Source organism: Oculina patagonica, chromosome 5 (genome assembly GCF_052425735.1).
Source record: "Oculina patagonica isolate OP01 chromosome 5, crgOcupat, whole genome shotgun sequence".
NCBI lineage: Eukaryota > Metazoa > Cnidaria > Anthozoa > Scleractinia > Oculinidae > Oculina > Oculina patagonica.
Window position 1 is genome coordinate 18,449,177 of NC_135762.1, and position 22,942 is coordinate 18,472,118.

General features: G+C 39.2%; 1 protein-coding gene and 1 non-coding gene across 6 annotated transcripts in view; both read left to right on the forward strand.

The window, feature by feature from the left end:
- Positions 1-22,942, forward strand: part of LOC144653125 (centriole and centriolar satellite protein OFD1-like) — a 104,861-nt gene that overhangs the window by 12,315 nt on the left and 69,604 nt on the right. For all 5 annotated transcript variants that reach the window (XR_013570681.1, XM_078513042.1, XM_078513045.1 and 2 more), the window contains 3 exons: positions 16,595-16,628; positions 16,918-17,016; positions 22,212-22,354. Coding sequence is in view for 4 of the 5 variants with exons in the window: in XM_078513042.1 (XP_078369168.1) it covers positions 16,595-16,628; positions 16,918-17,016; positions 22,212-22,354 (276 nt within the window). In the remaining variant the exon portion in view is untranslated. The remainder of the gene's footprint in view (positions 1-16,594; positions 16,629-16,917; positions 17,017-22,211; positions 22,355-22,942) is intronic.
- Positions 3,889-3,961, forward strand: Trnag-gcc (transfer RNA glycine (anticodon GCC)). The gene has a single exon. It is a non-coding gene; the product is annotated as a tRNA-Gly (tRNA).

Below are 22,942 nucleotides of genomic sequence, written 5' to 3' on the forward strand. Positions count from 1 at the left end.
GGTGGCAAAGAGTTCGCTTACGACCACATCCAGCGGGAAAGAGTAGTGACTTTTGCAAAAGGCTCCGACACACGTCTGAATCTCAGGGTCAACTCGCAGAGGAGGTCCCTAAAAGGTATCTTGCTCCTATTTATTGAGCAATATGCCAAAGGTGCAAGGAGCTCGGAAAAGTACATTAACTCGGACCTTACAAAAGTAAGAGTAACTGTCAACGGCTCGCCAAACATGCTGTACAACAACGGCATCGAAGGAATGGACATTTGGGAAGAAGTTAAAAGATTCTACATGAAAGAAAAAAATAAAACGCAGCACATGACCCTGCAAAAGTTTTACACAGAAGACAAGTTCGGCTTTCTGATTGATCTGCGTTCCATGGCTGACCACTCGATGCATGGAAGCGGCACGCGCCTTGTAAACACAAAGGACGGTGTCCAGCTTGAGCTAGAGAGGAAAGCAAGCGGCTCAGGTAATTTGAACTGCCACATTTACGTAATCAGCGACGCCCAGATGAACATAATTAACAGGCAGTTAGAATCTGTGCTTTTATAATATACGAACGAACATGGATCCTGCCAATAATACCCTTCAACGCCCCCTCATTGTGGGACCAACGAACTCAGGAAAAACAAGGTACGTGGTCAATCAGCTTTGTGGCCCTTTCCGCGGCAAGTTTGACTATATCGTGCTCATCTGCCCGACTTTCGCGCACAACAAGACTTATTATCGCTTTGCTGAGGAAGATCCTCACTTTTATGTTTTCATTTGCGAGCAGCACGAGGTTGAATCTTGGTTAAGGCTTTCAAGATTTCTTTTTGAGGGTGCGAACACGCTTATCATCCTCGACAACTGCGCTGCATTGAAAGATGTAAAAGGAAGAACGGGTGAGCGTATGAGCGTATGGGTGCTGACTCAAAAAATGACAAGCATAACCGCCTCATTCTGCGAAAATGTAGCGGCAATCGTTTTCTTTTACACCCCATCTGCCAAGACCATAAAGGCAATCTTTGAGGATTACGCTGGCGAACTTACCTATGAGGATTACAAAGAACACATTTCAAACCTGAAAAAAAAATAAGTTTTCGCATCTTGTCATTTCTCATCGCCACCCTTACGGCACATAATTTTTTTATTGAACATATTTTTAGCGTAATATAATGATGACTGACCCGTTCGCTTCGCTTTGCGAAACTTCTCCTTCCAACAACGCTACAAGCGAAAGCGACAAAGTCGCGGAATTAGCTTCCGTAATGGAAATGCTAGGAAATGAACCAGAAAGTACACAAAGCGCAACCATTCAAGGACCTGACATTCCTGCTATGCGTAAAAAGCTTGCAATCCTTGTTTCAAAAGGAAAAGCCACAGAAGCAATCGGTGTGCAGATAAATCATGAGCAGGTGAAGCGCTTGTCAGATAAACAAGTTGAAAAGTACTTCAAGAGATATGAGGCATACGTGGGGGCCAAAACAAACGACAGCTTGATTGACAGCTTTATTTGTCTTGTAACAAAAGTCATTGGTATGGCAGTAAATATCAAGGACGTCAATGATTATCAGAAGGAACTCAAAAACGACTACATCATCAGTAAAGAGCTGTCCACTTTGGCAGGCGGTCTGGCTTTGCGCTGCGGCCGCTTTCTTGCCATTGGCAATGCTGCTCTTATCACAACAAAGCACATTGATTTAAACGAAGTGCCGCCGATTGCGGCTCACACTTCACCTTGCGAAAGGTGTAGAGACACATACTACTGCTGAAGATTTTTCTGAGCAATGCTAAGAAAATGCTTAAGAATTACTGAGCAATGCTTAGCAATTGCTTAGCAAAAAATCTTGCTGAGGAATTTTCTATTTAAATATTATTTTTTCTCATGATATAATGGCCAAGCTCGAACAACGTGGTGAATCAAAAACCCCGATTGCTCAAGAAGTACAGAACCAAGTTACTTCAACAACTCCTGCAACAAAGCCAGCCAAAAATCCAAAGCGAGTAGCTGCTGGCAAGCTTGCAGCTGAAAAAACAAAACAGGCTCGTGAAGCACAGAAAAAAGCTGCTGTCGAGGCTGCTGCAATAATTGCAAAAGAAAAAGAAAAGAAATCTGCGTCTGCAAAGTGAAATGTAACTCAGCCGTAACAGAACCAGCTCCACCAGAGGCTGCGACACGATCCAGTGTTCTCAGCACAAATCAATGGATCTCTTTGCTTGGTATTGGCGTTACAATTGTTACAACTTATGCCAAACATGAAGACAACAAAGCCTTTTTCAAGAAAAGTTCTCCTGCTGAATCAAAAGTTACACCAGCGATAGTTGAAAACACAGTAAGTTACCCTGCGGCACCGACAACACGAAGAGGAACGCGTCCGATGGATTAAAAAATTCTTTTTAAGTTTTAATGTATTATAATAAAATTTTCTCCGAAAAGTTTTACTTCACAAAAATGTGGAAAGTCCCTGACATCCGACAGTTTATGTTGTCCGTTGCAGGTGTTTCAAGGATTGGCTTAGTTTGGGCAAATTTCACGGAAAAGTGCATTAAAACAATCGTTTGGATTGCAAAAAACCCCGATCTTTTCGTTAAAGAGCGAAAAAGCGCTCAAGAATAAATTTCAATTAAACATTTTTTTCTATTTTATACTGAACAACAATGTCTAAAAACTTTATGGAAAAGTTGCATCTTTTCAAAGAACTTTCAAAAATAATTTCAAAAGACGAAAAGAGAGTCGAAAAAAAAAAAAGATTGAAAAAGAAATTTGTGAAAGCATAGAAAAATTAAAAAATGAACTTGAAACAAAAACAAAATTATCTGAAAAGAAAATAGACAAAAAATGTATGAGGAAGTAAAAGAAGTTTTGGAAAAAGAAGGAAAAGATGAAGAAAAAATGAAAAAAATTAGAATAAATTCGTTCAAAAAATAAAATTTTAGTTGAAAAAGGGACAAAAACGATTGAAGATGCTGAAAAAGAAATGCAAAAATCAATTTTTGTAAAAGTGGTTGCATTAATGATGTTTGATTTTTTCAATTAAATATTTTTTATTATTTTATACTAAACCTTTGCTTCGCGAAATCATCATGACCGACAACAAGCTCGTGAAAACGCTCATGGATGCCGCCACTATTACAGGTCTCGCCGCCGGAATCGGCTGGGCTGCCAAAAAAGTTGTGAAAGAAAACTTCACATCCAACCCGAGCAGCAGTTTTATGAACTACGTAAAGTTCACGGCCGTCATGGCGGGAGGTTGACTAAAACAATATCTTGAGGCCAGAAATTCTTCCGCAATTAAGTTTTTATTATATTTTTTTTTGGGTTTTTTGGGTTTTGGGGGGGGCGTAAAAACAAGGCCGCCAAGGTTTCCGAAGATGCTACAAAAAAGTGGCTAGTTAAGCAGGCACTTAGGCAGATCTACCTTCCAGCACCACGATACGTTCCTCGCCCAAAATTCGATGTTTCTTCTCCTAACTCGGTCCACCAGGCGGACCTTCTTTTTCTGCCACACGACAAACTGCCACGTGGGCGAAAAGTTTACAAATACGCTCTGACTGTTGTTGACGTTGCCAGCCGTTAAAAAGAGGCCGAGCCTTTGACCTCCAAAGATTCAACTGAGGTTGCAAAAGGTTTTCAGACAATTTACAGGCGAAGTGCACTAAAATGGCCACAGATGCTGCAAGTTGACCCCGGGCGGAATTCATGGGAGCTGTTACCAAAGAAATGGAAAATCACAAAACCAATATAAGGCGTGGGCGTGTTAATATCCACAGAGAACAAGCTATTGTTGAACATTTCAACCGCACACTGGCAGAGCGCCTGTTTGGTTTTCAGTACGGCGAAGAGATGAACCTGGCATCTGGCCAGCGGTCGACAGCGTGGGTTAAAAGGCTACCCAAAGTTGGACCGCCGCCTGGTTAGCTCAGTTGGTAGAGCGCCGGACTGCCGTGCAGGAGGTCGTGGGTTCGAACCCCAGACCGGACCAACACTCAGGGTCTTAAAATAACTGAGGAGAATGTGCTGCCTTTGTAATTACATCTGCAAATGGTTAGACATTCTAGTCTTCTCAGAAAAGGATGATAAACCCTAGGCCCTGTCTCCTGTATCTTCAGTCTTATAACAGGGGACGTTAAAGAACCCACACACTATTCGCGAAGAGTAGGGCACGAAGTTCCCGGTGGTGTGGTCTGGCCATTGTGTAGTAAATTACAGTATGTGTGCAGTGCATTTGAACATTTACATATGGAAAATGCGCTATATAAATTGATTATCATTATTATAATTATTATTATTATTATTATTATTATTATTATTAATGAAACCGAACGAACCTGTTTTGTATTACTTGCACGATGGCCCCAAGTGCGGCTTTGTGCGCGAGGAGCTGCTAGTCATACCTCCTGATACCGCCCTTCCACCAGTCAATGCCAGCTAAAGGTGATATTCAATCGGTTCGGTATGTATTCCATCTTCAAGCACCCAACGTTTGTCGTAATAGGCGCTTAAACCCAGTTTTTCCTGCTCGTAAGTTACCATTTTTCCTTCCTTCATACGGAAGCCTCTGTTTGTTGCCATGTCCTTATGACCATTCAGAGCGGCCTTAAATCCTTGCCATCTTATTACGTTTTGCCTCTTGGACATCCCCTTGGTGCTAAACTTCTTTTTTTCACCCTCTGGTTCCTCGATGAAATAACACTGAGCAAAGCGCAATCATCCGGCTGCTCGTACACTCAAGCTTAAAGAGACCAGGGGTGCGGCCGCTTCACTTGTCCCAAGCCAGCCATTGTTTTTTTTGGGACTCAAATTCAGGCAACAGCTCAGGTTTTACAATGTCCTCAAGCTTTGTTGCAGAAATGGCCATGTAACAGCTGTCCATGCCCATCTGAATGAGCTCAAAGTCCTTTCGGTCAAAATACTTATCCAAAAAGTCGTAGTAAAACTTGAGCATGCGCAGCTTTGCCAACTGGTAAACCGCTATCCCAACTTGAAAAGGCCTGCTGATTGTTATCCGTGGCTTACGACTTTCCAACTCGTACGCTTGCCCAATTTCATCCAAATCACTGAAATACGCACTTCGCAGGGCTCTGTCAACCACTTTCTCATCTTTGGTGTATATCGCGTTCGTTTGCCTTTCTATGGCCTCGATCAGCTTTCCGTAAGCACTGTTTCCTAACAGCTTAAACACGTCAGCCAGCAAGGCCTTGCTCTTATCAACATCACCTGTTCTCCGCGCCTCTGTCACTTGTTCCACAAACCAGGGGAAGATCTTTTTAGGTTGGTAGTCAATTGTTTGGTGAAGCGCCGTTATCTCTGCCCCGTGTTCCACGTACCAGCGCAGCAGTGGAGCAAACAAGAGAATCTTTTTTGCAGACAGCGCTCCCACCAGCCTTTTACCGTCCCCACGGTTTCTGCTCGTTTTTTTCAAGTATTCATGCATGTGTTGTGGAACGGCTTCGCCTGGAACCACTTTGTTGTAAAAGAATGGCGGCATCTCTTCAAACTTTTTCCACAATTGTTTTGGAATCTCAATATCAACTTCCGCAAATCCAAATATATCTAAAAATGTATATAAGAAGGATTTTCTCTTTTCAGATTTTTTGTAAATAAAGCCGCCGCCGCTTCTTCTTGACCTGAAAATTCGCGGACTTCTTCTTTTCCGCAGGGCATATCTTCCAACATTGTTGACAGATAGAGGGCATTTGCGTCGTAGCCAACAATGTTTTTGCAAAGATGCAGAACGCCGAACTGGTGGTCTCTTATCTTTGTAACAAAAGCTTTGTGGTACCTTGTAAAAACAATGCTGGGTCCTCCAACAACAGCCCCTTTCAGCATCTCGTACGCTTTTTTGCACGGGCTGTACATTTCTGCGCCCCTTTCGACAGCTCCCCGGAGCAGGTAATGCATGCTCACACTGGGAATGCTGACGGCGTCTTTCAGAATGTCGATCCCCTTTTCAGAGTAAAATGCCCGCATCTTTTTCAAGGCTTCCAGGCCAGGAGCCACGTCGAGATTGTTGTAATAGCGAAGCCAGTCAGCAAAAGTGCGCATCCCCATTTCTCGAAACAGCTTTTTGCAGGCTCGTCATTCTGAAAGTTTCAGCACAAAGGAGTTTTTCAACCTTGAATACCAAGCAATATAATCCGGCAACCCTGGGTGGTCGAGCTTTTCGGGGGAGTCAAACTACTCATAAGGAAACCACGATTTCTTTGCCTCACATTCGTATGCCTAAACCCACTTTTTATAGCTTGTCCCCGGTCCGAGGTAATTGATGATGTCAAGGAAACGGAAGCCCCAAGTGAGCAAGAACATGATTTTGTTCCCGTTTTTTGCCACTCTGACTTTGCCGGTTGTGTCAGCAAGGCGATCAGCGAAGTTATTTTTAATCAGATACAGATCGTTACTGCCAGAGTTGAAACCGACGACAGGCACCTGGTTGCACCATTCCTCAATTTTTTGTCGCTGTGCTTTTGGAAGCAGGCCCATGTCTTCTGGCATAAATTCCGCTCTTATTTGGGCCCGGATGTTTTTTCCGCGTCTCTCCAGCTCTTCCATAAGCTTGCGGACCGGCTCTGCAGGGTTTCTTTCACAGATGTGGGTGGCCTTTCTTTCAAGGGTGTCACCGATACTCACCGAGATTGGCACGTGTGCGTTTTCGATCGTGAGTGTTGGCGTCAGTTCCTTTCGCTGATTATTGTCGCCATACGCCTCGAAATCGTACCAGATGGCGTGCGGGTAGCTTTTTGTTTGCGCCTGCGGTGGATCAACAACCATTTCCCTTACTTCGCACGCCCAAGCCTCGATCACGCGGTAACCGGCCCTTCGTAGCAATCTTGTACGTTTCATTGTGGCTTTGAACCTGTCTTCACGTGTTTGGTCGTTGCGGCCAATGATTTTGTTACGATCTTGCGGGTAACATTTTCGACACCCATGCCAGTGGCAGCCGTGGTATTGAAATACAGTTTTTGAAATAGGGTCGTACCCGTCGACAGGTGCGCGCTCAACACAATGCTTGCCACCATGTCCGCACATCGCGTGGTGTATGTGAATTTTCCGCCGCTTGGCTTCTCGTTCAAGCCACCGAAGCAATTCTTTGGAAGCTTGATTGCTTGGATAGAAAGCCTTCACAAAGCTTGTCTGCGGTTCTTCAACCTTTTTGCCCGGGCAATCGATTATTGTTTTTCCTTGGCTTCAAGTTTGGTAATGGCGTTTAAGGTGGCAAGCTTGTGTAAATCTTGCGTTGCAATGGGCGCATGCATACGTCTTGGCTAACCTTTCAATATCCTTAATGACAAACGCGTGCCCTTCGTAAATGCCGATTGTCAGAATGTTCTTCAAGCATAGCTGGAGGGTTTCTTTTTAGATGCCATATGACTTCCTCATCTTTTACCCTCACAGGCTCATAAACTCGGATGCCGAGCCAATCAGAGGAAGTGGCACCCTGATTCAGATGCCTTTCAACTTTATCTAATTCATCAAGAGATGTTTTTGGACAGTCGATCGGCACAGTTTCGAGTTTGAAGAAACTCTTTGCGAGACCGCGTGCTGCTGCTGTGCTTCGATCAATACGCTCTCCTTGGTGCACAGCAATACAACGCCATAGACACAAAATAAAATTATCTCGATAGGTATCTAGCGCAACCATTGGACCCGCACGCCCACGCGCAAGATTGCACAGCCAGTCTGGTAAGGAACCTGTGCCTAACAGCGGTTGACGGTCAAGCACAACCTTTACATCAACATTAAAAAGCTTTCAAACTTCCACTTCGTAGAAGGTATTTTGATATTGTCAGGGGCCAGGCGTTTCGTCTCCTGTTCGCTCAACCATTTTCTCGCTGCAGAAAGCTTATTAATCCAAGGTGAGCCTTGGTTAATGTAGTAGACAATGACCGTATCATCTTCAATATTGCGCAACTGATACGAGTAAACATGCCTGATATAAAACGCTGTGTTTACATTTTCTCAAATTTTTTCCATAAAGTTTGGTGTAAGGTCTTTTTCCAGACCTCTGATGAAGCGCTATCGAATAAAGCGCTGCCCCCTAAAACGACCCCCCATCTCCACCCCATCCTATTCTGCGGCATCAAGAAGGTTTAAAATCTCATTCTGATAATTTGTTACCACCCGATTTTCATGTGGTAAAAAGTGATCAAATTCATTCTGAATGTTCTTCCTTTTTTGCTCCTTCTTTTCCTTGCGACGAAGTCGCTTCGGTGGTTTTGGGTAATACTTTTGTGAAAGAATCGGTTTTAGTAAACGCTCTTGCATTTCAAGAGGGATGGGCTCATCCAGTATATTACGGACAGCTTCTCGAATTGGGTCCGACATTTGAGGCATTCGCTCAATTTCTTGCTCAACAAACTCGTCAAACTGTCTTGCTGAGTCTCTTGCGGCTTGCGCGGACTCGCTTGTGGCCATTATGCTAAGTAACAGCAAATGTTCAATTGACATTCAACGGCTTTTGGCGCTTCGAGAAGAAAGGGCGATTTTTTAGGTTTTATTGGTGAAAAAAGTTTATATAAAAATAAATAGCCCCTGCGAAAAATGAAACTACTTGAGGTGGTATTCATTAAATCCTATACACACTACTATTTGCAAGGGGAGGGGTCAATAAGGAGAAAGGCCATTGAAGGGAAGGAAGAGTTGGAAGGTTGGGAACTTTCAAGTCACATAATATGAATTATATGTTTAGGTTGTATTCAGAGCGAGCAAGCACTGACCAAGGAAATGGAAGTACTAAACTTGGAGATTGTTTAAGTCTGGTTTTCACTAGCGAGGCAAGCACAAGCGCAAGCAGAAGCGCAATCACGAAAAAAGACCAAATTTTGATCTTTGTTCTTGTGCTTGCTGTAAGCACAAGCACAAGCATAAAACTGCAATGCGCTTGTGCTTTTGCTTGAGTCAAAGCCGTTTTCAGGTTGAAACAAGCACTGTTATTCTTGCGCTTGTGTTTGCGCTTGTGCTTGCATCGCTAGTGAAAACCAGGCTTTATGAGAGTAGTCATGTGTATTGTATATCACGCAGTGACTGTCATGGTATAAGATAGTGCAATTTATTTTGCAAGAAATGCAATGAAATTTTGAATCCTTTTTAGAGCAAAAGAAATAAATCTTTAACTGCTCAGTTTTAAGCATCTTTCCCTTGCCTTTTTAAAAAGCCAAATCAATTAGCCTTGCTCAATTCTAATGTGAAGGTTTACTGAGTCCTCCAGGAGTTTACTGAGTCCTACACTTGTTCTGTGTAGAGAAAAAGGATGTAATATCAGAATCTGATATCGAAGCACCTTTATTGAACAATAGATTGCATGCTGGGAGAACAGACTACAAGGGAAAGAGGACAAACTGTTTGTTTGTATGTTCAAGTGCAAAGTGCTAAAGTTACGAATCATTATTAAAGTTTGAGTCTATTACAACAGATTTTGTGGGAAAAAAATCGACCCTTGAGGATTGCTCATCTTCAGAACAATTTCACATCACCTGTTTAATGTTGTTGTCCAGTTGGACAGTAGATTGGCTGGGGCTTTGCCGGTGGTGGTGTGTGGTGTCGCCCGGTATTGCCAAAGGAATTTGTATACCTTTTGTTTAGCATTCTTGCCCTCATTGTGGGTAGTGTACCTGAGTGGTTTCATGAAGTTCTCAGCCAGTCCATTGGCTTCAGGGTCTTCTGGACTGACAACAATAGTTTTGACACCAGCCCATTTCATGTACATTTGGTTTTTGTGGCTGCTGGTGCCAATAAATGGTGGTCCTCCCTCAGTTTTGACTGTGTCAGGAAACCTGTGCATTGACAAATAATTTATATCTCTTTTTTTCTTTTTTTTTTTGTTCCTTTTTTTTTTTTTTTTTTTTTTTTTTTTTTTTTTTTCTTCATACAGAGGTATCCTGAAGGTGCATTTCCTACAGCATAGTACTAGTGGTAACCACAGGTTAGAAAGTGCGGGCGAGATACACTTAAAGATCCTTCACCGTCACCTTCACCTTCCATGTGACAGAAGCCTCGATCTCAGTTGACAAACTTTTGCGATTGACATTTTCTTCGCATTCTAATCGTTTATTGTGGAGGGAAAAAATCTCAACTTCCTCTCAGGAATGACACATTTTCGGGTCTTTTGCATTGTAACCGTTCATGGCGGAAGAACAAATAACTTAAGTCACCTCATTTTCACAACAATTAATCCAACAGGGCGCAAAAATTTCTCAGACGGTGTCGATAAATCACTGAACAAAAGACAATTATTCCGAGTAACGCGTCACGCAAGGAGTGCATGATTTAATCGAACACGCGGTGTAATTGAGATGTGATTTTCCTCGGTCGGTGAACTTGCTATGTTGTCAGTGTTGTAAGGGATTTTTCGAGATCAACAGTTTTTTGAATCATGCGTTTTGCTGTGGTTTATCTGTGATACAATCACAGTAAATAGTCTCAAAACCAACGCCTATTAAAACGACGTCTAAAATGTTATGTTTCGAATCTTCCATAATATACAGAAGCCGCGATCTTATGTGACAAACTGTTGAGACTGACACATTTTTCGCATTCTAATCGTTTTTGAAGAACAGATTTTCAATTTCCGGTGTTACGACAAACTGTCGTGATTGACATATTTTTTGCATTCCGATCGTTCCTAGTGGAAGAACAAAATTTCAACTTCCGGTTTGCAGCTAGATAGCCTTTATAAACGTGGCGCGCACACGTAATACGCAATCCACTGGTCACTGTCAAGATTAGGGTTGCGGGCCTCTCTTGGGCCTTTCACCTTCAGGTGTGTTAGGTATTTGTCTGAGTTCTCTTAATGTTCATCGGGGTGCTTCTCCAAAATAGGATATTGTCATGGAATGATGTGTAACTGGGAAGCCTGTCCAGTGGGTCCTTGACTCTGTCATTGAATAGGTGTGTGGCTGGTGACACTCTGGACAAAGGACAGGACATTGACTCTTCAGCTATTTGGTGGTAGCCATGGCTTATGTCCATTGTAGAAAACCTGATTGTGCTTGTAAGTTAGTGACAAATTTCCATGATGGTGTCGACATGTCGCTTTGCGCAGGGCAAAGTGCAGTTTGCCTGTCGCACGTTAGGGTTCATTCTAATTTGGCTATTTTTTTTGGATGATCACATTAAAACCCATCAGGAGCCTTCATGTGGTTTCACATCTTCAATTTTGTGAGCCTTCCAGAGTTCTTGCTTAATTTCTCCCGATACGCAAGTGGAATGGAGCGGTTTGATGTCACTTGTAACTGCTGGTACAGAGGGGTTGATATGGAAATGGGCATCATTTTTCAGTAGACCAGTTCCTGAAAATATTGCACTGTGCTTCCCTAGAAGGTTGGTTATACGTGTATGTTGATGCTCCTCCAGGGACACTGTGTCATTCTGGTCTTTCATGGCGAGAAGCTGAATCCCTGCGGCTCGGATGCTGGTTGTGATTCCTGTTATAGGTACCTCTGGACTGTTATCATGGCTTGCTGCCCTTTGGTGTTAATGGCTAGGATGTCTTGTGCTTTAGCATTACTATTTCCAAGCAGGAGTTCTGCTTGATGTCCCTCGACAACATAATACAGCTGTGGCATGGCATGCACCATTTTTAGACTGGAGGGTTGCTGCTATTTGACCATGGATATGCATGAAGGTTTGGGTTTTATAGGTGCATAATCTATTCTTTGTTGGCATTAAGGGACCCATCTTCTCCTGGTATGTGTAGGGGAATAAGGGTGTCATGCTGAGTCAACAAATAGGTGCAGGTGACTGCCATTGATGTGCAGAGAGTGTTATCATGCTTGGCAATGTGGAAGAGCCAGCTTCTAGAACATCTATGGAGCTTAGGGTCTGCTCATGGTAAGCTTAACTGATTTCCTCCTGTGCTTCACAGAGGACACCAACTGTCGTGGAATGGCATGCTGGGGACCCTGCAAAGTGGATTTTTTGTTTGAATGCTGCACAGGTTTTGCCATGAGCTGGGCACTTGTTTGAAGCATGGGGTTGGTAAAGTGGTGGACAGTTCAGGCACTTTTTTGGCCAACATGTGAGGTTCTCCCGTGCTGTATTTCCCTGCTTGATCTGATCTTGTTTGTACATTACATTTTTTTAGTGATGGAGGTGGTGCGTGCTTTGATAGTGCCACTGCCTTTGCGTGATTGCTTACAACCCAGAACTTTTTGGCAAAGCCACTCATCCGAAGTGCCGTAGATGATTGCTTTTCTCATGGCTCTTTTTCTTTACGTACTGGCATTCTGTAAATTGACCAATGCACAAAACCCACCATTGACAGGTTTACATGTTTCAAACAGTGTCATTTTCTTTGTAATGGCCGTGCTGGGTGTGTGCTTGTCTGTGAGACATGCATCCAGGACTCAAGAATAATGGTAGCTGTGTAGTGGAAATGCAGTTTTGGCTTGTTGGTTTTGGGCTTTTACTAGCCAAAATGGTATTTTAGTGGAAAGAAACCACAAATCAAAATTGATCCTAAAAGAACAGAACTGATAAGTGCACTGTTGACATGTTATATATCAAAGAATATGGAGAAGCTAAAATTAACTAAAAGCAAATAAATGGTAACTTTATTTCACTCCTTTCTTGATGAAAGCATATCCTGCCACTCTCACGCTAGGGAGTCTCACGCCGAGGCTCTCCACGCCACTCACGACGAACCACACGCCGGGAAAATGTGAGACACAGACAGACTTCCAATGACAACTCGGAATGACGAACCCCCCAGGGGAGAGAGAGGGGAGAAACAGCGTCCACGCACAGGACGGGAATGTCGGAACGGACCGGCGCCGGAGGCCGGACATGATCCCGGGACCGGCACCCAGGAAAACCACGCCTGACCAGAAAAAGTTGGCAGGTATAAAAGCAATGAGTGACAGAAAACTGTTTCTGCTGTTTCTGATGTGAAATCAAACATGTTTGTTTCAAGTGGCTGTGTAAATTTCAAGTTCTGGCTAGTAGAAAATTGGTTTTGGCTAGTGAAATCAAAGCTGCCACTAGCCACTTACCGTAGCTAGTTAGCAAAAAAGTTAGTCTTGACCCCTGTGCATCCCTTGCAAATTTATAAGGTCTTTTCCTTGATGATTTCCACCATCTTGAAGTGTAACTTAATTTTGTTTTAATAATAATTTTAGTAGTGTAATAAACTCAAATTTTAATAACAATCTGTACATGTAACTCTAGCTCTTTGCACTCAAGACATAGAGTTCACCATCTTTCCTTTGTGGTCCATTCTCCCAGCATGCAATCTGTCCTTTAATGAAGGTGCCTCAATATCAGATTGTTACGACTTCTGTTCTAGATATTTCATCAGCATTTTTCAAACAAATAATGAGTTATTCGCAAAAGTAAAGTGATATAAACCAGTTAGAACATGTCAACTGCAGAGTTTACCAGTAGCACTTTTCATGGCAATCACATTCTGCAGATTCAAATTTCAATAAATATTGTCTGTGCTTTTGTTGTTTATATTGTGGTTGCATCTTTTTTTTTTGAAATGCAACAATACATACAGAAAAAAAAAACAGCGATTACAGTACAATAGCAACAGTACACGGTTAACACTACTTACAGTACTTAAACTACTAACAATCTTTAACAATACCTAAACACAGCTTACTTACTACTAGCAATTACAATAACACCACAGGGCAAAGAAAAGAAGAAGGGAAATATCCATAATTACAGGAAGAGACAATGTACCTTTGATTGTTAAAGTAAGACAAAAGCATGTGATGCACTTAAAATATTTAAAAAAAACAGTAATCTATGTTCCTGTCATGCGATTAGGAGTATAAAGTTAAGTAAGAAAAAAAGAAAAAAACAACATGGACGTAACGATATTAAACATACCTATATGTATCCCGCAAAAGGTTTCCATTTTTTAATTTCTCCACTTTTTGTTTCTATTTCACGATAAGATTTGAGTAGACATATGAAATACGTTAAGTTTGGGTACATTTCCTTTGTTTTAGCTAGCCATATGTGATATCGTGCTAAGAGAAGACAGTAGTTGATTAAAAGTGCAGATTGAGAATTGTCTGGCCTCAGACCCAAAGCAGTAGCATTTGATAAGTTGTATAGTCTTTACACAGTAAATTTACGTTTTCTAGCCATTTGATAACTTCTTTCCAGAAGTGTGATGTTTTGTCGCATGACCAAAAAAGATGAATTAATGTCTCTGGGGAAGAGTGACAGAAGCTGCAGTTTTCGTTATCTTTTAGACCTATTTTAGTTAAGAAGGTATTGGTTGGCACCCGTCTATGTACTAGGAGTTTGAATTGAAATTCTATAAGTTTAGTACTCTTGGTGCATTTTTTAGCCAAGACATAGGCAGCGGTCCAATTTATATTATCCTCTATTGGTAGGTTACAGTCTTTTAGCCATTTATTTTGACTTAATTCTGGCATTAGACTTTTGTTGCTAATCAGTTTATTGTTTACTATTGTAGTTGCCTTTTGGGCCTGTAGAATTTTTGTTGTGAGAGGCACATGGTCACTGTTGGTTTTCTGTACATCTTGGAAGTTAGATTTAGTCCGAAGGGACTTTACCGCCAATATTAATCCATAGAAACTTAGAGGGCGAGGATCTAATCCATACTTTGAATAGAAATCTTTTAGCGATAGGAAGGTGTTTGTGTCTTGACCCAGAAGATGTTTTACCATGGTTATTCCTTTTGTGAACCAATTTTTAAAAAAGAGTGGCTTGTTTGTTATTTTTATTAGGGAGTTATACCAAAGTGGTAGGTCCAAAAAAAAGATCTTTAGATGTTATTTCAGGCTCAAAGTTAACTTCTGCCCAAATAACTAATACTGGTATTTCTTTTAAAAAGGCATCAGAAGTTGTTATTGTCGCTAAGGTGCCTCTAGCGCTGAGGTTGCAAGAAAAAAGTTTTGGCAGCCATATTTTTCGAGAGCTATATCGAAGTTACTGTTATCTAAATATTTTTTTAATCCAGGTGGTCTTAAGAGATTTATTGAAGGAGATAATGTCAATCATTTTTAGGCCACCATTACCAAAATCATTTATCATAACTTTTCGCTTAATCTTGTCGCCTTTACCGTTCCAGAGAAAGTTATAAAGCAGATTGTTAATTTCATTAATGACATTGTAGTTTGAGCAAAGGGGAGAGAGTAAATAAACCAGTTGGGAGACTACTAATGACTTGATTACAGTGACTTTACCTAGTAAGGTGAGTCTGCGGTATTTCCAACATCCTAACATTTCCTTAACTTTCTCAAGTTTCTCGCTGAAGTTTATAGAAACAGATAGTTCAAGGTCTGTAGAAATCCATAGCCCTAGGGTTTTTACCTTGTTTTTTGGCCATTTGAGTTCTTTTCCTGGTAGCACGATTTTGTCATTTCCAATACTTGCACCAATCCACAGGGCTTCTGTTTTTTGTCATTGAGCCTGAGGCCAGAGACTTTGCTGAATTCATCAAGCATTGCAAGAGATGAAAAGAGAGATTCACAAGACCCGTCAAGATTTAGTGTTGTATCATCGGCGTACTGTCTTATCTTAATTTCCTTGTCATTTACAGAGATTCCCTTTATATTTGTATTATTTCTTATCCCGATGGCCAAAATTTCTGCCGATAGAATGAATAGATATGGTGACAGTTGGTAGCCTTGTCTAACACCTCTTTGAATCTCAAAAAAATCGCTAGCCCAGCCATTGTTTAGAACACAGCTTTCGGTATTGTTATATAAAGTGGTTGCATGTTGCAATTTGTCACACAGAAACATTTGCTTTTTGCTGGATGTGAGCATATTTTAATCTGGCAATACAAAATAAAGCCAATTTGATCACAAGCCAATTTTGTCACTGGCAGCTTAGAACATATCCCAGCTGATTGCTGCAGAATTGCCATTGAATTTAGTCACTGATACCTGACTTGACAGCAGATTTCTTTGTCATTAGAGGGGGTTCTATTTCTTGTTTTACTGGTCAGCAGCATAGCCACATCACAACCGCTTTAACTAGGTGCAAAAACTGTGAATTTCTTTTGAAGTTGAAAAACTCGAGGTAAAAAAAAAAACCAAGAAACTCAAAGTTTGCTTTTGTGTCAATTACTGCTGCAATCTGTTCAAGTGCATTGACAGGGTATGTAGATTTGTTGGATTTTAACAAAACTTGTCAAAAATATTTATCAGACATTGATGCAGCATGTGAGACTTTTACAAAAATCTAAATATAACAATATTAGGAAACAATAGTAGGAAAATGTTCTGTTGTCCAAGTTCAAAATGGATTTTTGCAGGCACTAGTAGGAATACCGAAAGAGCCTTAAACACTTTTTTACCCTATTGTCTCCCGAGTCTGTTTGCATATTGAAGTGTTGGTAAGTACTGCAAGGACATCATCAACGTCATAATTTTTGTAGTCATCATAATAGTCTGAAAGCATTTGGTTGATGTTTTATTTAGCAATGTTTAATTTACATTTTCATGTTATATTGTTGGGTATTGTAACTTGATACCCCATTCACACCAACAAAACATGTTGAGTTAAATCAGGTCAAACAAAATGAAATCCTGATCCGCACATATTATATTATGTTTAACCATCGAATAAGGTGTATGTTATTGAAAAACTTTAGTTTCAGTAATTCCAACATTGTTGTTTCTTCCTTTCTAGGAAGCACTCTTGGACAAAAACAGGTCATCAAAAGGTAAACATTTAAAAAAGTGATCACTCATAGTATTTATAAATTAATTAACAGCATAAAGACCTGCAATTGAATATTTACTTCATACTACACTCTGACGTTAAGGTAACTTTTCCTGTAAATGTAAGAAATATGATTCCACAGAGTGTAGTTAATAGCACAAGTTTCCATGTTTTTGTCACATACATGTAGTTTAATACTGAAAAGTTGCCCATAAATCTACCCGTTATTATGGTACACATAGCAACTAATCTTACTATGAGATGGTCTCATTTTGTAACTTCTCATACAGGTTTGCTAATAGAATTGTTAAGTCATCTGGGTTTGTCACATAACTGTGAAAAGTCTTCCAAAGCAGTTCAAGTGTCCTTACAACAACAGCCTTCAGTAGGTAATTAATTAATTGAGTCTTTTAATATTATTATTTATCTTCAAAAGGTACCTTTTTGTTTTACAGTGAAACCCCACTTTATGGACACCTGCTTATTATGGACATTGTACATGTCCTGACAAAAAAGCTTGTGCATTTTCTCTTACATTAGCCCAGTTAAGGAGGCTCAATGTAATATTTTCAGCTCTAGGGTGGTCAATTTTAAAATGAAAATTATCTAGAAAGTCAATCTTTGATTTTTGCCAAACTACACCATTATGATTGAGTATGACCAAAGTTTTATTTTCTACTGGTTACGTAATAACAAAAGTTACCATAGCAACGATGTCGTTTTATTTTGTTTTCAAACAAGCCTGATTTTCGCGAAATCCAGATTGACTCTTGGTATTCATTTTTAAGCGATGACGTGTAACTGATGATGTCATCGCTTTATGCAGGCACCCTATCGGCAGGATCCTTTATTCTTTTATTCTGTTTAGCGCGATCGAACAGAAGTCAAGTTTAATTTAACAAGACATCGCCGTGTAGAATATAAAAACAAAATGCTCCAGTGCAGTTAGAATGGAACACTACAATGTATAAAAGAAAGAGACTAATTTTATATGATGGGATCTATTAGATTTAGTAGACAGAAATGTCCAATTCTTATAATATACAGGGCCGCCATGAGCAAGAGACCGTTTGACCTTTCTCGGGGCTTAAAAGCTTGCTCACGCGTATCGTATGTCGTTTATCTAAGTCATGCTACAATATAACGCAATCTTTCAGAAAAAATAAAATAATAAAATAAAATATTACTGTTGTTGAATTGAGCAAATCTACGAAGAAAAATTAAAGTATTATTTGCATCCTTGGCCTGTGGATTATCGTGACAACTGTATTATCCTTACTATGCTGTTTATTGTTATCGTCGCATAAGAGTAGCAAAATCATCAAACGGGACCTCCAAACATCGCACATTTATTATCATTTACAACTACGAGTTTGACTAGAAAAAAAAAAAAGAACAGCAACAAAATAATTATTAACAACAAACCTAGCGGAATAAAAACAAAGAACAAAAGAAGCAAAAGAACATAAACTTACAGAATTTTTCCCGAATGAATCGCCAGCAAGATAGCCTAAGGTATGATATCGATTTTTATAGTAACGAACGTTGCCCACAACTGCTAACGGTTTTTTAAAAATATATATAAATTATGCGCAAAGCGCATAGACTTTGTCCCAGTGGGACGCGGGAAACGAAACCTAATTTACATGAAATAAAGTTCTAGTGTAAATAACTGCGTGAATGTTTCATTTATACAATCACTAACATTGCAATTGGGTCTGGACGATGGCACAACATGCACTATCATTCTACAACATTCCTTTTAAAGTAACTAAAGATACTCGACTCACCATCTTCCAATTCAAAATCATTCACCATATTTTACCAACCAATTCAACCCTTTACAGAGATAAAATCAAGGATCATGATAAATGCCACCTATGCGCGCAAACACAAACCCTAAAACATCTTTTTGTCTCTTGTCCGAATGTACAGACTTTCTGGAATACTTTTGTTACGTGGTGGAACGTCAAAAATGATGATTCCATTGAGCTACACGAGAAAAGCATTATCTACGGTTTTACAATTAACTTTCCTTTACGACTTGGTTTAAACCTCTGTTTACTCATTGCTAAATATTATATCTACACTGCCTCGAGAGATGAACAACACTTCTACTTCGAAACCTTCCTAGCCTTTCTAAAAGATAAACTATCTTAATCGAAAAAAGTAATTCAAAATCTCAATTCAAATTTATCTAAAATTTTTCTTTGTAGTTGTCTTGAAGTCATTTATTTACTTCCTTTCTTTTCCTTTTTGCTACTTATCGTCTTAAATGTATACATGTATAGCTTCTTTATCTGTGAATAACGTAATTCTTGAAAGGACACGAACTTCAGCAGAAAAAGGAATTAAATTAAGCAAGCATTATATATAAGCATTGTTTACAAGCACCGTAACTATTATTTTATTAAGTATCTTTATTGTATTTTAAATTCAGTTCTGTAAGTAACAACATTGTATGTAGCCTTTTTATTTTATTTTTGTTTTTTGTTTGCAATAAACTATTTAAAAAAAGACATCTGAAAGATTTATTTTCCAGCTGCTCTATTTCATTTTTATCAGTGAGTGTATCGAAACCTCTGTGCGTAAATTTTGCATTAACGGCAAACAATTTTCGCTGTCACTAGAGAGCTGAGCAGTTCAATTTTAATTTTTTTTGGTCTCTTGTCACAATTCCCTAACTCTAAAACAAGCAATTGACAAAGTTCTATCGATTGGATGGTGTGGATGTTTCAGTTAGATCTAAACAAAGTGATGGTTTTAAAAAGCGGCAAAATTTGTTGTGCAGGCTGAATGAAAAGTGAGTAAACGGTGCGAGACAGAAGTTTCTTCCTCAAAATATTTCTAGCACAATGCCCTCAGAAGTCATCCATATTCCATGAAATTGTGTCAACCACGATGGTTTACCAGGAGACCCCAAGTAATTGCATTGTTGAAAGAATTGTTCCTTTTGTAAGTCCAGTATTACGGTTGAATCTTGGGCTGCCATCGTCGAAAAAACAAAATGTTAAATTTTGTTGCCTCAGCGTGGATCAAGTCCCCTGAAGTTACGGACAAGACCCAAATGTAGGGTAACAAGCTCGAATAAATTGCTGGTATGACAAAAATATGCTTTTACTTTGTGGCTGCAGTTTCGAGAAGTTCTGTATTGGCTGGTTCTGCATCAATCTTTCCATGAACACTTTGCCATTTTTGTTTTCATTTAGTCGCTTTTGCAATGCATTTTTGCTCACATGAGTTTATTTTTCCCCTGACTTGATTGTTGTTATTTTGCAACAGTTTCATTGATTCAGTTTACTGCCGTGAGTTGATCTTCGTGATGTTCTGATGTGAGTTTATTTCATATTGGTGTGAGATTTTTCGACTTTAAGCCGAAAATTTTTTCACGGAAGAAATTCTTGCAGTGTATTTAAGTGAAGTTTTCCGAAAAGTAGAAAAAGTCGGCAAAGTAGAAAAACTCAACCAAAATTAACTATATTTAAACTAAACTTGTTCTGAAATGAGAGCTTGAGCATGAGCTGAGAAATTGTATAAACTGATCTAGCCATGACTTGGAGTTTTTAAAGTAATTCCAAACAAATTTCTTTGGCTTAATGAAGCTACCTTTTCCACTGATATTATAATAATAATAATAATAATAATTTCTTTATAATAATAATAATAATAATGATAATAATACTTATAATAATAATAATAATAATAATAATAATAATAATAATAATAATAATAATAATAATAATAATAATAATAAAGTTTTTTGGTTGTATTGAAAAAACTCAATGCACTTACATTTCTATATTAAAAAAAGTTTAGTTAAAACCAATATAATGTAATACCGGTAACCTCCTAAGACACTAATAAATAAAATAAATGGAACGACTAATCAAAAAATTAAGGTTACATGAAAGCTAGGTACAGCTACTAAAAAATAGATCAAAAATAAAATTTCAGAAACAAAAATGTTTGATGATAAAATCATTTCTGATAAAATCATGGAGATGGATGAGTGTACAGTAAAAAATGTTTAAAGTGAGCACATAGCTAAAGATAAAAGATGACCACAGATTCATCCCAAAAAATTTTTAAGTTGATGCTTTGGTGCGTAGGCGAGCAGGGCAGGCAGAAAAGCGAGAAGGGAATACTTAACCACGAAATATATTGAGGTCTCTTTCGAAAGCAAAACTAAAGATGATCGCAAAACTATTCTTTAGTGGTAGAAAAAAAAAGTCTGTGTCAGGGCCATGAGGTCCATACAGCCGGAGCTATCCCGGTTTCCATAGCATTAAGCGACTAGGAGTATTGCTACTCCCCCTGGATGGGATGCTAGTCCATCGCAGGGTTACCCCCCAGCAGTAAATTTGCCGGTACGCATTTATACACCTGGGTGGAGAGAGGCACTGTGAGAGTAAAGTATCTTGCCCAAGAACACAACGCAGCACCCCGGCCACCATAAGGCCACCGCGCCTCCCTTTGTGGTAGAAAGCAGATAATAAACTCTTAAGTAGTGCCATGAGTTTATTTTGCTCTGCCTCAAGATAAGTCGTTTTGCTGTGAGCATATTTTGTTGTGTCACAAGACATTCAGTTAAACAGTGAGCTGTTTAAATAAATTTCGTTTTGCATCTTTGGGCTACCGTATACATTAGCGCTTAATTTGGCCACTTGTTTACTCTTTTTGCCAGAATGAAAACATTGTAAACTCCATTGAAATTTAAATTGAAAATTTAATAAATGGGGTGCTCCGCTTTTAGGCTTGGTTAAATCTATATATTGGCTTTGTTTCAAATTCTATATCCTTTAATTTGCAGTGAAATAAATTATATAAGATATTTGGTCAACATTATGTGACACCAGAAACCCATAAGGGTTGAAACGTGTAATGCGCGCGCACAGCGTTTGAATATTCATTTTGCTAAGCACCATATTTGGAAACACGAAGAATTTGTACGCGAATGCTTTATACACGTAATGACACACACAACATAATTTTTGGTTTTGCAGTAAGTTGCTTGAATTTCAACCTAAAGGCCGTAAATTTCTTACAGAAACTAAAGAAATTCATTAAGTGTATCGAAGCGAAGTTCTCCAGACTACTTCATGAAGATGAAAAAGGAGAATTTAACCAAAATTAACTTTATTTAACCAAGCTTGTTCAAAAACAAGATTACGCCATCGAGCGCGAGCTAGCCCGCGCTGTGAGTTTAATCCAAATATGGTACTTAGTGATTTAGTGATTTTCCAAATATGGTACTTAGTGTAAACGAATGTGCAAACGCTTTGTACAAAATGCGAATCATAGAGAGTTACACGTTTCAACCCTTATGGGTTTCTGGTGACACTTGTCCTTTACTTCTACTTTTTGATTTTCAGTAAATTTCACCACAGACTTGAGTGTTTGTGTAACGTTATTTTAAATAAGTTACCTACCAAGAATGCCAAATTACAATATTGCAGTACTTATTCCTTCCACCATCCTCTATCTTTTTTTTTCTCATCAAAAGAAAGTTTAAATTTAGTCATTGGAATCAATCCAGTTGTCTTTCTTTAGTAGGATTTTTAAGCCTGTGGTTTGCTTTCTGCAGAGGATAAACTACAAAGTGTTGAAAAGCAATACCTTAAAGATCTTCAGACAGAAAACCAGAAGTGGAGTTTCCAGACAGAAAAACATTTACTAGAATTACACAAACAGTGGGAACATAAAAAGAAGAGATTGCTGAATGAGGAGGTACGATGGCATAACTTCAAAGTTACAAGAGATAGTTCAAATCCACTTTAAATTTTCTTTTTCACTTTTAATAAAGATATTGTGCAGTCATGTTTTTTTCAAAAATGAAGCATAATTTTTTTCATATAGGAATTTAGTTAATATATAACCAAATGCATGTAAGATAACAGAAAAACACAAGTTCTATGCATATAATTCTTTCCAATCTCAGCCTTTACAATAAATTATTATTCTGAAATGCACAGTCTGCATGTGGGTCTAGTAGCAAACACTGCAAGCTCTCAACTGTTTCCATAGTAACTTTTTATACACTCGGTGGTAAAGGTAAAGAATATAATCCCTTTAAAGAAGAAAACAATCTCATTGGGGCATCAGCCAGCAGTCCATTGGTACACTTCCAGTGTGTAAGCTGACACATTGGCAACATTGGGTTTTAACTTTGCGACTGATGAAGGGTTATTCCCAAAACGTTTCGCAAAACGAGACAACATTTAAGCACTTTTTAAGAGAAAAGAACATTTTATAGCACATTGGCAACACAAAACTGATGCTTCAGCTAACTTGTGATGTCATCACTTTTAAAGCCAG